The 15,530-nt window shown below is 45.0% G+C and overlaps 1 protein-coding gene across 18 annotated transcripts in view; it reads right to left on the bottom strand.

Moving 5' to 3' along the window:
* The window catches only part of Sgip1 (SH3GL interacting endocytic adaptor 1), a 195,436-nt gene that overhangs the window by 43,785 nt on the left and 136,121 nt on the right, over positions 1 to 15,530 (bottom strand). For 9 of the 18 annotated variants that reach the window (XM_087212873.1, XM_013070980.3, XM_087212865.1 and 6 more), the window contains 6 exons: positions 14,099 to 14,184; positions 11,351 to 11,443; positions 8,894 to 8,968; positions 6,191 to 6,691; positions 1,181 to 1,311; positions 114 to 240 (listed from right to left, as the gene is read on the bottom strand). In XM_087212873.1, coding sequence (XP_087068999.1) covers positions 114 to 240; positions 1,181 to 1,311; positions 6,191 to 6,691; positions 8,894 to 8,968; positions 11,351 to 11,443; positions 14,099 to 14,184 — 1,013 coding nt within the window. The remainder of the gene's footprint in view (positions 1 to 113; positions 241 to 1,180; positions 1,312 to 6,190; positions 6,692 to 8,893; positions 8,969 to 11,350; positions 11,444 to 14,098; positions 14,185 to 15,530) is intronic. The other 9 variants (XM_087212875.1, XM_087212876.1, XM_087212877.1 and 6 more) reach the window with 2 other exon arrangements.

Here is a 15,530-nt window from a genome sequence, read left to right as displayed (position 1 = left end):
GAACATATAGCAGAACAATTTCAACCAGAAACACAGGCCTTGGCGGGTTTGGGGCGAAAGACAGCCGGTCAACACCACAAACAGACTTTGAAAAGAGAGAAGAGAGAGTTTACCGACGGTGGGAGTGGTGGCTGCGCTCAGGGAATTGGTGGATGAGATTGAAGAAGTGCTTTCTGCGCGGGCTAAGGGTGCTATCGGAGGAGGGCTGGAAGAGTGTACGGGAGGGCTAAAGGGCCTGGACTGCGGGGAGAAGAAAAGAGGTGAAAAGTTAGATACGCAGCTTGTAGCACTTTGCTCCCACCTTTTTAATGTCTCCCAGCCCTGGGTAGGACAACAGGGGCTCTTGGGGCCTACCGTTGACTTCCTGTGCACCCCAAGGCAGACTGTGTATCCGGGAGTGTGGGGCAGCGCCGGAGGAGCCCTAAACCACAGCCCGCTAAACTCGAGGCGTACATCAGGCTTCGAGAAGCTGGGGCCTGTGCTGCAGTCCCCAAACCTCCAGGGACTAGGAAAGCAGTGCTCACATCTGAAGATCTTCAACACAAAATCCTGGACTCTGCTAGCCCAGCCGCCACCCAAGTGTTATGGATGTGGCTGCTTGTGACCCTGTGCACAGGTGCCGATCGAATTTACCTCTGCCACAAGTCCCTTAACTGTTCTCACAGAATGTGTCCCACCCCTCCCTCGCCCTTAAGACAGCGCGAGGAGCTCCTGCTTCCCGCCCGCCCGTCCATCCGTCTGTCCACGGGGCCACCACCCTCCTCTTAACTCTCACCAGAGTGCCAGCCACTAGTATTTTGTCAGCATTGGTGTCAAAACCTGGGATGAACCTAGGGTTCAAAATCAACTCTGGCTCTTGCTTGGAGTTGGACAGAATCAGATAAATCTTGTGAAGGGAAATCTCTCTTTCTAAAGGGTTTCGCACTACTGATCATCACTCTCTTCCTCTGCAGAGCTGAGGGCCTACGGGTCCTATTCCTGCCTCCTCAGACCTTGGCTTCAGAGCTGCTGGAGACCCTTCCTGAGCCACCCCTGAGGTTATGGGCATGGGTGTCTGAGGCTCAGCCAGGAAGTGGAGCATGAAGTGGTAGGGTTGGGGTATCCTGTGCCAGGGTACTCTGAGGTCTTGTGCATCCGCACCATCTGTTTCTGATGGAGCGGGGGGCCGGGGGGCACGTACCACATCTCCGACTCCAGGCTTCCCTGGAGGCAGCTTTGGTCTTGATGGAGGGCGGGGAGGAGGGGGCGGTGGAGTGCTGCTGCCGCTGCAAGGGACCAAGGGAGTGGCTGGCCGAGCAGGCGATGACGCACCTGGAAGACAGGCTGGCATCAGAAGTGGCTGGAGCCCCGGGTGCAGCAAGCGCTGACATCACTGCACAATGCCAATCACGGACAATTTTATTTTTGTCAATTACCACACTAAAAACTGCAGCACACATGGTTTTTTCTTTTTTGTTTAATAAAGAAAAAAACTTACTCAGTTGAACTATGGTTGATGGCAGAAGCTGAAGCTCATTACCTTCTGTTGTCATGGGACACCCACTGAAAGGTAAATCCTTTGCTACTCTCTTTTTGTGACAGGGGATAAATTCTTATGACTCTTGGGTGGCTGGTAGGTGCTTTTCATTTTGATCATATACCCACCGAACTTAGGACAAAGTTTTTGGTTTTTGTTTATATTCAGAATATATATGCCCAAGATGAAAATGGAAGAGAACTTGGAGAACTTGGATGAAGGCAGATGATTTATCCACGTAAGAGTTCTCTTTTTTAAAGATGGATCAGAGAATTATGCTTCTGACCATGTGTCAAAATACTAATGCTAACTTTATCAATGTAGCCGAATACTTGCTGTAAAAACAAAAAAGGAGAAATGATAAGAAAGTGAATTAGCTTTTGGTTGAGTACTTTGTGATTTAAATCTTCATTATAGGAACACACCAAATGTGGAGGATTTACTTTGGGAAGGCGGAGCTTGGGTACATGTTCATGCAGAGTTTACCCGTGGTGATTTTCATGGGGAATTTCGGAAGAGCCTCTCGGATTTACTTTTCTGGCCGCCCATGACAAGCACATGAACACAGATGTCACACAGAGGCTGGCATGCACACCATCAGCAGACCAGCGGGGTCTCTGCTCGTGGGGTCCCTGTCTTCCGTCATGTGTCTGAGATGCGTGGGAGGCCACTCGGCCGCGACCTTAGGGGGTCACATCGATATTCAAGCAGTTGCTGTTCAGAGGTTTCCTCATGTTGGTTAGAAACACAGGTTTCCAACTGTCCCAAGAAAACCCTAAGAAATCCTACCTCGGGGAAATATCCCCTCCCCTCTCCCAGGTCTCCTCAAACCTCAGCCTCCCTTACAGCCACAGCAGGAAACCGACTTCTCCAGAGTCCTACTCCAGCATCTCAGACTCAAAAGTTTTGCATTTTCAAAGAAGCTTGAAGTTAAGTAGTCAAACCCACTATCTCAGAATCTGCCTCATCTTTGGAGTCCCCGGGGAGCGGGACCCTTGCTTCTCTTTTTAACCATGTGAAATCTCGAGTGCGTTTCTCTGTATTGCTGTGCTGATTGAAATCCCACTGGTATAAAATCTACTCGAGATTACTGTGTCCTCCTCTACCCTCCCGCCTCCACCTGATTCAGCACCTACTGCATTCTCTCTTTACTGTGCTTTTTCTTCTATGGGGCCAGGATCTATGCTAGGTCAATGTGACAAGCTTTGGAGCAAGGTACTGCTACATCTCAAGGGAAACAGAAGCTCAGGGATTCTAACTTGCCCAAGATCACAAAGCTCAAATGTTCTACTCAACTCCAGAGCTCTTAAACCTCGCGTGGCTTTAGACAGACAGCAGAGTTCCACTACATTTGGCATAAAGTCTCTTCTTATTTTGGCATACTGAGCCTGCTCACATCTCTTTCCATGTAAATGTACTTAGTCGGTGGCTAAAGTTCTCTTTAGAAAAATAGAACCAAAACTTAAAAAATGGGGAATGTTCTGCTAGGCTCCATTGGAAAGTTTTCTTTGGGGTATTATGTGGAGAGATTATTCAGAAGACAGAAGTGACAGTGTGGAAATGGGAAATTAACCTTTAAACCATGGTTTTTGGCTTAAACCAACCTTTTGGCTTGTCTTGAGCAATCGAGTCCTTAAAAATATTGCAAAAAATCACAGCATAATGTTAAGAGCTTAAAATCTTGTAGGGCAGCTCAGTTAGGAGCTATCCAGGGCCATAGGCCACAGGCTGGACACTCGTACTTCGAGCAGTGAGATCTGGATCAGAAGTCTCAGGGGGCTGTTTTTATTGATGGGGGCACATACTGCATTCAGCTTTTGGAAAACCATGCTGAGGCATGGCCCCGAATGTCTATGCATTAGACATTTCTCTTCCAAGAAATAGTCTTCTGAAGCAACCTCAGGAAAAATTCAGCTGCTCTGAGTTTCCCTTCATGCTGCAGAAGAGAAGTTTAAAACCCCCTTTCAGTAATGATGGTGGTTACTGGGGTCTGTCCTCAGGGCAGCGGGGAATCTGGGACAACCCTAGATGGAGTGTGCGGTGGGCTGTGTTCTGCCCTTGCCCACCTCTTGTCAGCTGAGGAATCTGCGTCTTCTGAGCCTCAGTTTCCTTGTTTTTTTTTTAATACAAGATATCATTCTATCTTATAAGGTAGCTGTGGCAGTTCAAATTGCAAATGCTTATGAAAGTATTTGCTAAAATATGAAAAGCCACCCAAACAGAAGGCAATAGATACTGATAATATAAAGATTATGACTTTTGATACAGATCCAACAACAAAAAAAGAGAAAATTGTTAATTGCAAAGTTAATTGCTTTCCTTTTCCTCTGTGGATGCTCCCAATTAACTCACTTTTTTCTTTACTGAATTGATGTAATAGATTTTTCTTTTTTTGTGAGGTTAGAAAGACACTACAGGAGTTAGAAGCCACAGGGCATTTTGACTAAAACCTGCTCTGCAGGACCTAGAGGCCCCGCAAAGAATCACCCCTGGAAAACGGCCTCACAAGCTTCTGTGAGCAGAACAGACCCAGTTTGATCCAGATAGACCCAGTCTGAAAAGGATAGGAAGGGTTAGGCCCACAAGGCTAAGTGTTATAAACAGCCGGGAATGAGAACCATCGTTTATCTTTTAAACCATAGGCCAGATGGTATGTTTTGCGATCTTCAGTTTACATTTGCTAGTTTGGGTATAGTTCATCAGTAAAAGATTAAGCAGCGAACCAACTGGGACTTTATTTATGAACTTCACAGGCCCAGTTCAATCTTCCAATTAGAAATAGAATCCTTTAGTGCCAGCAAAGTGCAGCTTTTTCCAGCTCAATTACTAAGAATCAACAGTCTTTACTGGTAACTTTAAAAAATATTTCCAAAAAGGTATGGAAAATAAACATTAAAAGGAAACTTTCAAAGATTCCAAAGAGAAAGCTAACACTGTTCTCTTCTTCATTAGACTGATGGTCAATTCAATGAAACAAACATCTCCCAGGGCTTTGTGGGAGGCGATGGAAGAAATGCTGATGACCCCCACTTTGTGGAGAGTATTGGGGTTCCCCTCTGGAGGGACTGGGAAGCCTGGGTAGAGAAGGAGTCCCCTAGAAAACAACATAGGGGCAACCCTCTCGGAGCATATCTGGCTTCTTCAGCTCTGCAATCTGGAGGCTTAACCTGTTACCATTCCAGGTCAGTGTGGAGACTCGCAGCCCAGAAAAGACCAGAAAGCAACAGACACTTGGAGGAGGCTGCTCCAGCCCTGCAGAAGAGAGACAGGGCCACAGAGAGGCACATTTAGGGCGCAGGGTTTGGGATCTTGTGGACAACATGGCACTGTACAGGTGGATGCGCGTGGGGGAACAGTTTGGGCCACTTTGTGACCAATCCTCACAAAGGCCCAGGCAGCACACCGATTAGGATCAGACAGACCCTGGGGCTGTGGCCGCAGCTGGAAACTGGGGCAGATTATTTGACAGCTTTGAGCCTCACTTTTTGCATTGGTGACATGGGGACCATGACAGAACCGACCACATGGGGCTGTAGGGAGGGTGAGACAGAAGCAGAAGCTCTCGGGTGGTGCCAGGGCCAAGAACTGGGGTTGTTCTTACTGGCGAAGTCAAGACCGGCAGACGCCCCGAGGTAGAGACCCTTGCTGATTTTGTGTAATGCAGTGTTGCCCAAACTTACTCGAGTGTTGAGTAGTTTTCCTTTTGGAGGGTTGTCTTTCAGAGCAAATGAAGAAAAAATAGCACCCCACCCCAAAGGGTCTGAACTGAACCCACATGTGCGGGAGGGAAGGCACCCGGGGCCTGGCCAGGGACTGGTGAGCAGTGTGAGTTGAATGATATGGAAAAGACGTACTGCAAAATTGCGATGTTTCGTTCGTATGCACAGGAAGTGTTCCAGGCCTTTCAGAATTAGAAAACACAAAATGCAGCTTCAAATAAGGAAAACAAAAAAATTAAGTTCCATGTAACAATTTCCATTAGAGTCCCTGAAGGTACATTTCTGGTAGATTTTCTCATCGCCACACTTAGAGTTGAGCGTGTAGCAGTTGATGGAGGTTAGAGGACAAGTTTGTCTTTGGGGCCAGCTTGATGGGGCTGGGGAAGCCACAGGTCAGCCCTTCCCTACCTGCCTCCCTTCCTCTCTTCTGCTATTCTCTAAAAATCTCCTAATTTTCCTTTTCAAACCTTGTATCTTTTTTTTCTAAAAAAAGAAGGGTTGGCATGGTTTTCTCCTTACTCATGGAAGAAAGAAAAGAAAACAAACAGGCTCACTGTCTCCCCGCATTCGCCCATAAACCCTAAGGCCCTTGCAGAATACCTGACATCTGACCTTACCCCACTCGCTGTGAAATCTGTCTTTGCAGAACACTCCTGAAGGTCAAGCAATGATATCACCGCGTTCTTTTAAGACATGGATGCCTCCTAACTGCGGGGTGGCAGGCACGGCCCGCCTGGGGCTGGGGATGCAAGGCAGGACGCATCTGCAGACTTGGACCATGACTGCCCTGTGAGCACTGGATGGGCCAGGACATGCCAGGGGCCAAGGGACGCCAGACCAGGGAGGAATGGTAGGGGCCCTGAAGCTGATGCCAGGCGGGAGGAGGGTGTCGCTCACACTGCAACAGCCACGGCCATTCCCCGGCACACGAGCACACTCAACCCGCAAGACATACCGCTGGCGGTCCCGGTACCACTGCCCGAGCCAGGTCCAGGGGACGAGACCACAGTCCTGTAGGTGGGAGGTGGGGGGGTGGGCGGAGTTGCTCTCTGTCCCAACCCCCAGTCCTTCGCGGATGAGATTGTTTCTAAGTAATCATCCTTGATGAAGCTCTGCTCAGCCACTTTCTTCTGCACTTCTTCTAAATTGAGTGGAGATGGTACATGACGAGGACGACCAGCAGGCCCTGGGGGACCCGAGGGTCCCAGGGGGCCAGGAGAGCCTGGCGGTGGGGAGTCGGCTGGGTCGTCTGATGCCGCCCTTGGGGACGCCACCTTTTCCCTTGAAGCCAACTCTGGAGTAACGTGTTCCAGGAGCGTGTCAGAAAACTGCACCCACTTTTCTTCAGTGTTAACAGCAACGGACCTGGGGGACAGCACTGGGCCAAAAATGCTGTCCAAGTCATTGATGGACGGAAGTTTTTCAACTTTGGCCTCTGTGGCTGACTGGTCACTTCCTGTGGTTAAAGTAGTTGATTTTAAACCTTTAATTGACTTTGTTCATCTTATTTGTATGGGGGAACGGGAGAGCTGAGGCCAAGCTGGGTAAGTATATTTCCTTGGGAGGGGCCATGGTGGGCATAGTTCATGATGGAAAAATACTGGATTACAAGCTGAGGGTGAGGGTTGCCTGCTTCCATCATGCAAGCATCATGCTTTTATGCTATTATTCACTCTTTGGCAAAGTGACCGGTCCTGGCCATTTTTATCATCTTTTAAATGCTGAACATGATATTTCTGTCCAGGCTGCTCAGCCGTGGACAAAGGTGATCATCTTGAGGGGGTAGCTGTGGGTGTATGGAGAAGCACAGACTCCTCCCAACAGGGAGGGTGCGTCTGGGTCTCAGGCCTAGTGAGATCCACACACAAAATGTACAAACAACTGAGCACTGAAAATCACCCTCATGTTTCATAAAGATTGTCTACTCTGGAATGTTACATAGAAATTTTAGGAGAAATTAATGATACCTGTTAGTTAAAAAAAAACAACGGACATCACTTTTAGCTGTAGATCCTCTTAAATACATTGGAAAGACTTAAATATTAAGAGACCCTCATAAACATATTTACAAGCACACACATACACACCCCAGGTACACATGCACTGGGCTACTGAGAAGGCACCTGGTACTTATTACATGTACTTATTACCACTACATGTAAACCTGGTCGCTAGAGAAGAAAGTCACTGACACATCTGCATAATTTCTTTTCTCATCATGTCTAACCTGTTAACATCACAGGCATAACTGTGATACTATTTCTCTGGAGCCATGACACAGAAAAAGTTTTGTTTTAAACATTAATAGAAGCTATTCTTTATAATTTGTATCAATAATATAGGAAAAAACTTTAAAAACTACTACAGCTTGCAGGAAATATCTGATAACAATTGCAACTTGAGGAATTGTAATTATTTATTTTAACTAAGGCTATTCAAATTAGAAATTATTACTTAAATAACTGGAAGGCATTGCCTTTAAATAACTCTTGGACAGTAAGAACTGTCTTGATAGTTCCATATTTCTAGTCTGAAAAAAATTAACTTTCAAGGCTTCAAGGTTGCAGAGAAATGGGGTAGCATTTTGCATCACCCACCATATTTATAATTGTGTTGCTGGTAGGGTTATTTATAGCTAACATAATTTATGGGAACACAGAGGGCCCCGACGGCTTGGGCTTGCAAGCACCTTAGCTTATGAGACTCTGGATGATTCTCTGTCAGGACTGAGTCAATATAAATTTCCTAAATGACTGTGTCTACCTTTCTTTCTTTTTTTTTTCTTTTGGTACCAAGGATTGAACTTGGAACCTTGCGCTTGTGAGGCAGGCGGCGGAACCACTGAGCTAAATCCCCGGTCTACCTTTCTTTTTTTGTTGATAAATATCCTGTTCTGTACTTATCAAACTCATCAGACTGCATAAATAGCAAAGGATGAAGCTGCAGTAGAATTCCAAAAGTGATAGCCGCATTCTAGGGTCCAGGAACGGAAATAGCCAATTACTACTTTTGCTCTGCTAGTGCAATGAGACTGGGCAGGTTATAAATTGTATGAATACACAGCACTGATTGTAAGAGATGGTAAAAATGTGCCCTGAAAGTCACGTGTCTAAAAGCTGCGCCAATTCCTTGCCGTTTCATAATCTCTACACATCTCTTCACTTCGAGGTGGTAAGTACGTGAATGGCTACTACTGGGGAAAAATCCCTACCAACAGCTTACTGCCTGCCCCGGGAACCTTGTGATGACTTTATAGACCTGACAGTTTCAGTTCTAACACAAATTTTATTGGTTCTTGGAAAAATACAAATTGTGCTTTGAGACTATTAATTTAAAAACCATTAAATACGATCCAAGAAAGTGAGTGGCCCATTAAGCAGTGACTTTTCATATTACCATTTTTTTGTTTTATTGTTACAAGTAAATGTGGGTCTTGTTTACAAAATTACACTGATGAAAATTAATTGAAGAGTTACTCTTCCCGCTTTTTGTGAAGCTGGCATGGTTTTAAAGTAAGGCTGCACAATGCACTGTATCGGAAGTGAAAGCAGATGCCATCATTGTACCACTGCAGTGCATGACAACTGCCAACCGCGCTGAGACCCAGGGCCACTGTTGTTTACCAGTCATCTGGGGACAGAAAAGACCGAAAGTTTACCTGGTCCAACTGTTAAGGGGGAGCCTGTCCGAGGTGGGGTGGCTGGGACATGTTTTGGAGGCAGTGGTGGAGGTGCTGTAAAGAGAAGGGAGTGTTAGTGACCGAGTTCTCCCTGACAGGGCTCCTCAGCGCGCTGTAGATAAGTGGCATAGTTTCTACTGTCACGCACATGGCTGACATTAGAGGTGGTTAGCCATTAATGGTCTACAGTTTCTCAAGTTCCAAGCCAAAAGATTGAAGCAGGACCCATTCAGATCCTTCCATAGTACTACAACAAGAGTTTGTCAAAAGAATGTTACATGACAACAGTAATATCAACATTTTATTCATTCAAATATTATTTGAAAACTTCATACCACAACTAAGTCTCATCTCCTGCACCAGTTGATAACAGTCTCCAGGAGTTATGACTGATAAGGAATATCATATTAACAGATAGCTAAAATCTAGGAGAATGGTAACAGGTTGGGTGGGGTCTCTGGGAGGTGTTTTTAACCCAGTGTTGATATTATTGCCTAGATTGAGCCTGGAAAGATTTCTTAAATTTTAGTATATTTTTGAAAGTCAGAAGGAAAATGACTTGAGTCAAAAAAGAATGACCAGATTCTCTTGGTAAAAATTGTAGCCAAACAGAATGTTGAGAAAGAAAAAGTATAGTATTATGACCCTTACCGAGGGATTTGCCCTTGTGAACTGGGCTCATCACTTTGTGGGTGAAGTTAGAAATTATTGTTTTTACGGCTACATTTTTTTTTCTTCTTCCTTTAAATGTATGTTTTCTTGTTATTGCCCATGTTTGGTAGATTCAAAGAATGAACCTGTTGATGGATATACAGGATTTTATCTACATGGATTTTATCTAGATGTGCCCACAAAGCCTCATGCACACATAGGTGGGGTTTTTTTGGAGGTGGCTGGATCTAGGGTTTGTGATACTGGGATTACAGGTGGGTGATAACTAAATGGATTTAGCCTAGTTCTGCATGTGGATAATAGAAGCCCCACCCTGGTTGAGGGTGGCACCAACCAATAGGCTTATAGCCTGGATATAGGGAGAGAGGAAAGGCAGGCTTGCTCTTGCTGCTAGTTGCTTGCTGCTTCATGCCTGCTCTGCCATGGACTGTTTTGTCCTCTGCGATGCCTCTCTGCCATGCCGCCCTGCCTTGGAGCCAGCTGACTGTGGTCGGAAACCTTTACAAACTGTGAGCCAAAATAAATCTTTCCTCCTTTATCTTGTGCGTGTTGGGTATTTTGTCTCAGCAATGAGAAAAGTAACTAAGACATAGGCTGCTTCCAAGATTTAGCTATTATGAGTTGTGGTACTATAAACATGAGTATGCACGGATCACTGTAACACGACGTCTTTAACTCTTTTGGGAAGATATCTAGAAGGTGATTAGCTGGGTCAAATGGAGTTTCTAGTTTTAGATTTTTGAGGAATTGCCATACTGATTTTCATAGTGTTTTCACTAGTTTACATTCCTGCCAACACTGCAGAAGGCTTCTTTCTCCCCTGCAGCTTCCCAAGCATTTGTTATTGTTTCATTTCTTTATTATGGCCATTTTTCTGGTGTAAGATGGAATCTCAGTGTTGTTTTAATTGGCATTTCTATAATGGACAGAGATGTTGCACATTTCTTCATATATTTATTGGCTATTCTTCATATATTTATTGTACTTCTTCTGTGAAGTGTCTATTCATTTCACTTGCCTACTTTTTGATCCAATCTCCAGTGGGTATTTTAAGAAGCATTTCCCATATGCATCTTGCTATGGGCAGTCTACTGAAGGAGGATTCAATGGATCCACCACACTGGTGGCTTTGACCAAATGAGCAATCCATAATCTCCCTAGGTAAAGGGCTGTACCTTCAGACCTCCTTCTCCAGCCACCTGAGCAGGCTGGAATGAGCAGGTCCATATGCTCTACATAAATGATCCTCCTCTCCTGTCTCAGTTTCTCACTCCCATGCATCCAGTCTTGTCTCTCTTGCTCTCAATAGCTACTCTTTCCTTTCATCGTGTCCTCTTTGTCCTAAGCAGCCTCAGTTGCTCTGCAGGACTAGCAGAGGCTGTATCTTCCTTGTGCACCTTTATGTTGGGCAATAGTCCAGGGCTTGGACCATAACAGATTCTTTGACTCATTTCCTTCTCATTCTTACACAAACATCTGGGATGAAGGAATGAATGAAGGAAAGCAACAAATGAGCAATGGGATGACAGAAGAGTCATTGATTCAGGGCTCATCATTTTCATTCATTTTATTACTTTATTACTCTTACATAGTCTGTCATAGCCTCTTCAACTCTAAAACCTTGTTTGCATAACATTTCTTCTTAACATGGTATGGCTTAAAGTTCGCTTACATAGACTTTCTAGAGTGGCCTCATTTCACTATGCAGACAGACAGCAGACTGAGACTCTCATTTTCCAGACAGCCGACAGACACAGAACTTACTTCCAGTGGGAAAAGGCCTTGTTAGCTTCGGTGACTCCAGGCTTGGATTAATTGGTTGGCCCGGACCCCATATTTCAGGCTGATCTAAAAGAACTGGAAATATAAAAAGAATTTCCCAAGGTAAGTTCAAAAAAGGAACCACCCCACCCCAACTTTAGAACTTGAACTTTCAGTTTAGCTGAGCTTCACAGAATAATCTCTGCCTTGCCCTGCGCTGGAAGGTTAATTTAGGATTGTGCCGCTCCTTCTTTGGAAGCAGACTAGAGCGTGGGGTGCTAGGGTGGGAAGGGTGTCTCTGTACATACAGCCATAGAAAAGCTTTCAAGATAGAACTTGCATCTTTTTCCTGGCTGGTCACTTAAGGATATTCTGAAGAGCAGTACCCACACTGGCTCTGTTTTTGGTGCCCATTTGAAAATCCAAGCATTAATCTTACGGGCATTTGCTTTGTTATAACGTGGTTCATTTAAAGTGAGCTATGAATAAGCTTTAAAACTGAAAATGTCTGGGTTCTATGCAGTGGTTCCTGTCTTTAAAGGTGTTCCAGGGTCCTTAAGTAAACCTTTCATAATATCAAAGAATTACATTATTCTAAAAATGCTTGGTGACTATCTCCAGAGATTCAGAAAAGTAAGCAAGTTCGTAGGTCTGCAGTAAGTCAGGACAATTAGGTATTGGGACTGAGGACATAGAACTTAACATTTTTCTCTTGTTCTGATTTTTTAAAAATTGCTGTGATAAACAAGTACCCACGCCATTTTTCTCAGCAAGAACTGGCATAATTCCTTACGCTGGAGAGCCAGGCTGGGAGGTCCGTTGGACCCGGATTTGAATTCAGCCTCTAGATTTACCGTGGGACCTTGGGCAGGTCATGTAACCTCTCTGAGTTTCCTTCCTTCAGTGTGAAGTGGCGACAAGAAGAGCAACCCCAGGAGTTACTGATATTGAAAAAGGCAACAGATACAGATTCTGTGAGATGTACACAGAGACCTGAAGCTGTGATTACGTATTATATTTTGATCCTCACAACCTCACTGTGTGGTTGATTTCAGTGCCACTTTGGGGAGAGGAAATCAAGGACTTCCAGTGATTAAATGACTTGTCGGTAGAAAAAGTAGAGAAACCCAGATCTGGACCAGGCATATCTGATCCCAAATGATAGGATTTCCCCCCAAAGCCTTTTAAATCAGCAACAGAAGAATCAATCAAAAGGAGTGAGTAGGTCCGAAAGGGCCAAGAGGGAAGCGTGGATATGAGAAGAGCTACTGTAGTTGTTGCAATGGTGGGGATTTTACAGAACTTCAGGGGTTGAGACCACTCAAAGAACAATCAAGTCAGACTCTGGGGTGCTGAGTTCTCCATCTCGAGCTCCAAGGCAGTCTTAGTGCCTGTATTGTGAAGATACTGTGGGGAAGCACTGTTTTCATGAACCTGAAGCGGGACACTGCCGTGATTTTTAAGACTTGTTTCTACTTTTTATATAAGGCTTTCATACAGTTATGGAATTTCTTAAATAGGCAGATTCAGGGTCAACAAGTCAAATTCCTCTTCTGGTCACCTTAAATTACATCATTAAAGCGAGGCTGATCACAGATGGGTGGGTTAATAAGGCCAATCATAGCCTTACCACAAGGCCACATTTACAGAGGGATTCTGAGTTACAGACGCCGAGTCACTGAAGGGATGTTTGTGGATGCTCTTTCTACATTTTCCTGACTCAATTACTGGGAATATTCAGGTGTGGCTGACTGTTGGCGGCTTCCCAGATCCATTCTCCGTTTCTCTATAATAAAAGGGTTCTCAGCCAGCATCAAATTCTCTCCAGCGGGCTTTGGCAAGAAGTGATGTGTGCCTCTTCCAGGCTTTCCTCCTACAGCAGGCAGCCATTCCACTGGCCTCTGCCAAGCCCTCCTCCCGACCAGCAGGGCTAAGTGCTGGTACAGCTCTCTTCCACTCAGAGGAGGGGAATCACGGAAGAAAACAGAGCTTCCTCACCAGCCCTGCACTGTTTACTTCTAGACTGTGAACATGAAACAAAATCCTCCCTTGTTTAATTCATTACCCTTCGAGGTCTCTTTGTTAATTGTAACTTAGTTTACTCAGCAGGTTTCCAAGCTTCGATTCCCTTGACTTTTAAGGAACTCCACCAATGGGTTCTAGATCGATGCCGTGTTAGCATACATACACCTTGGTGTTCCTCAGGAACACCAAGTGTTTCCCTGTTGTAGACACTCTTTCCTGAGTGTCTTTACAAGGTGTGATAAAAAATATAGTGAATGCTGCCACCGAGGGCCATCCAGTAGAAAAGCAGGCTCATAGAAGCACGATACTGTGTCCTCATCCACGTTATTCACCAGATCTGGCACTGTGTGACTTCTGGTTCTTTCCCAAAGTCAAAATGACCACTAAAGGGAAATGTTTTGAGTCAATTCAATACATCAAGATAGCCACAACAGGGAAACTAAAGACATTCAGGAAAGAGAACTCTGGAGCTGCTTCAGAAAGTGACAAGAATGGCGGAATAAGTGTGTTCAAAGTAAGGAGCAGGATTTTGAGGGGAATTCCTAGCAATGTGTCTTAAAATTTTAAACATTTTTTTCAATTACATGTCATAGATTAAAACCCATTTTCCCATGAAGATCTGATGATAGATGAAAAATTATGCCTCATCATACATATATTTACTCTACATAAGTTATACTTTAAAGGAAAGAAAAACAAATCTACCCATTGACAGCGTTTTCCTACCTTCTGTCTTCTGCTCATCGAAAGCCGATTCTAGTGGGGGCCCAAAGAGGGGCGCGAGGGCCGCAGTGTCATCCGGGGGCTTTTTGCTAAATCACACACAGGAAAGCAAAGTAAGAGAGGGCTCAACGATTCATGCTCAGAAAGGCAAACAAGCTTTCACATATTCCTCTGGGTAAAACAAGAGTGTGTGTGTATCCCTGTGCATATACACACACACGTGCACACAAACTACTGTACAGGAAGGAAGTATTATGTAGAGATGTCAAATATATTATGGGACAGGAGTGTCTCTGGGAGATAAGGGTCTTAGACCCTAAGGTCTCAAGCCCTTCATCTGTGTCTACACCACTTCTCTGTGTCATGCAGCTGATGATTCCTCGAAGGCGAACAATGGATATTCAGCAACAAGCTGTCTGGAAGTTTGTGTTTGAGTAAGAAACTAGGCAGATCAGCTTCTGACATGACCCTCTCCCCTCCCACTCAATGGACCACTTACAATGTGCTAATCCCCCAGTACAGCAGGTCTCAGAGCAACAAGGACATCAAGACTTCAAGGGGAAGGGGAAGATGGGAAGCAAACCCGGACCCATCCTCCTAATTGCTCATTTGTACTGGTTATTAAGAAAAGAGAGAAAGGTGTGGTGGGGCACACTTCTAATCCCAGCACTCTGGGAGGCTGAGGCAGGAGGTGGCAGGATTGAGCCCAGCCTAGGCGACTTAGTGAGACCTTGTCTCAAAGGAAAAAAAAGAATTAAGAAAAGGATTAGGGATGTAGCTCGGGTGAAGGCCCTGTGTTTCATCCCTAGTACCACACACACACACACACACACACACACACACACACACACCCAGAAAGAAGGAAGGGGAGGAGGAGGAAAAGAAAGAAGAAAGAATGGTATACAGCTTTCTACATTTCTTCTCCAAATATGATTTCCCTCATAGAACCTAAAGAGCTCTTTGTGTTTGGCGAGGGGCAAGTGAGGAGGAGGAGGAGGAGGAGGAGGAACAGGAGGGAAAAGCTTTTCAAAGATCCAGATTTTAAAGAGAAATGGCAGTCTTTTCAGAAACCCACACACATGTGTACAACACTCACTGAAAGAATACACTGTGAAAGATAATGCTTTGCTAAAACCAAAAACCAAAGTAGAAAATTCTTTTGGTATGTGGCAGGTGGAATGCATCAAGCAATTGCATCCAGCTAAACAAGCCTCTATTTCAGATCAGCACTCCGAAAACCGAAGGGCCTCTTTCCCTGGTCCTCCAGTCTCCTCAGGAGCGAGAGACCCACATCCCTATGGGCAGTTACTTTAGCTAAGGGCAAGGCTACTTCCGTAAAGTAGTGGGCTGCCTTTAGCAGAAAGAACCTGTTTGGACAACCCTATGGTTGTATGAACCTAGCCAGGAAGCCTTTCAGGAATAGGGGCCGAGTTCA

The sequence above is a fragment of the Heterocephalus glaber genome, unplaced genomic scaffold, assembly GCF_053883595.1.
Source record: "Heterocephalus glaber isolate CG9 unplaced genomic scaffold, H.glaber_assembly_v1.0 deba00001442, whole genome shotgun sequence".
In the NCBI taxonomy this organism is placed as follows: Eukaryota; Metazoa; Chordata; class Mammalia; order Rodentia; family Bathyergidae; genus Heterocephalus; species Heterocephalus glaber.
The sequence above is the reverse complement of the archived record's forward strand: the minus strand, read 5'-3'. Positions and strand labels throughout refer to the sequence as shown.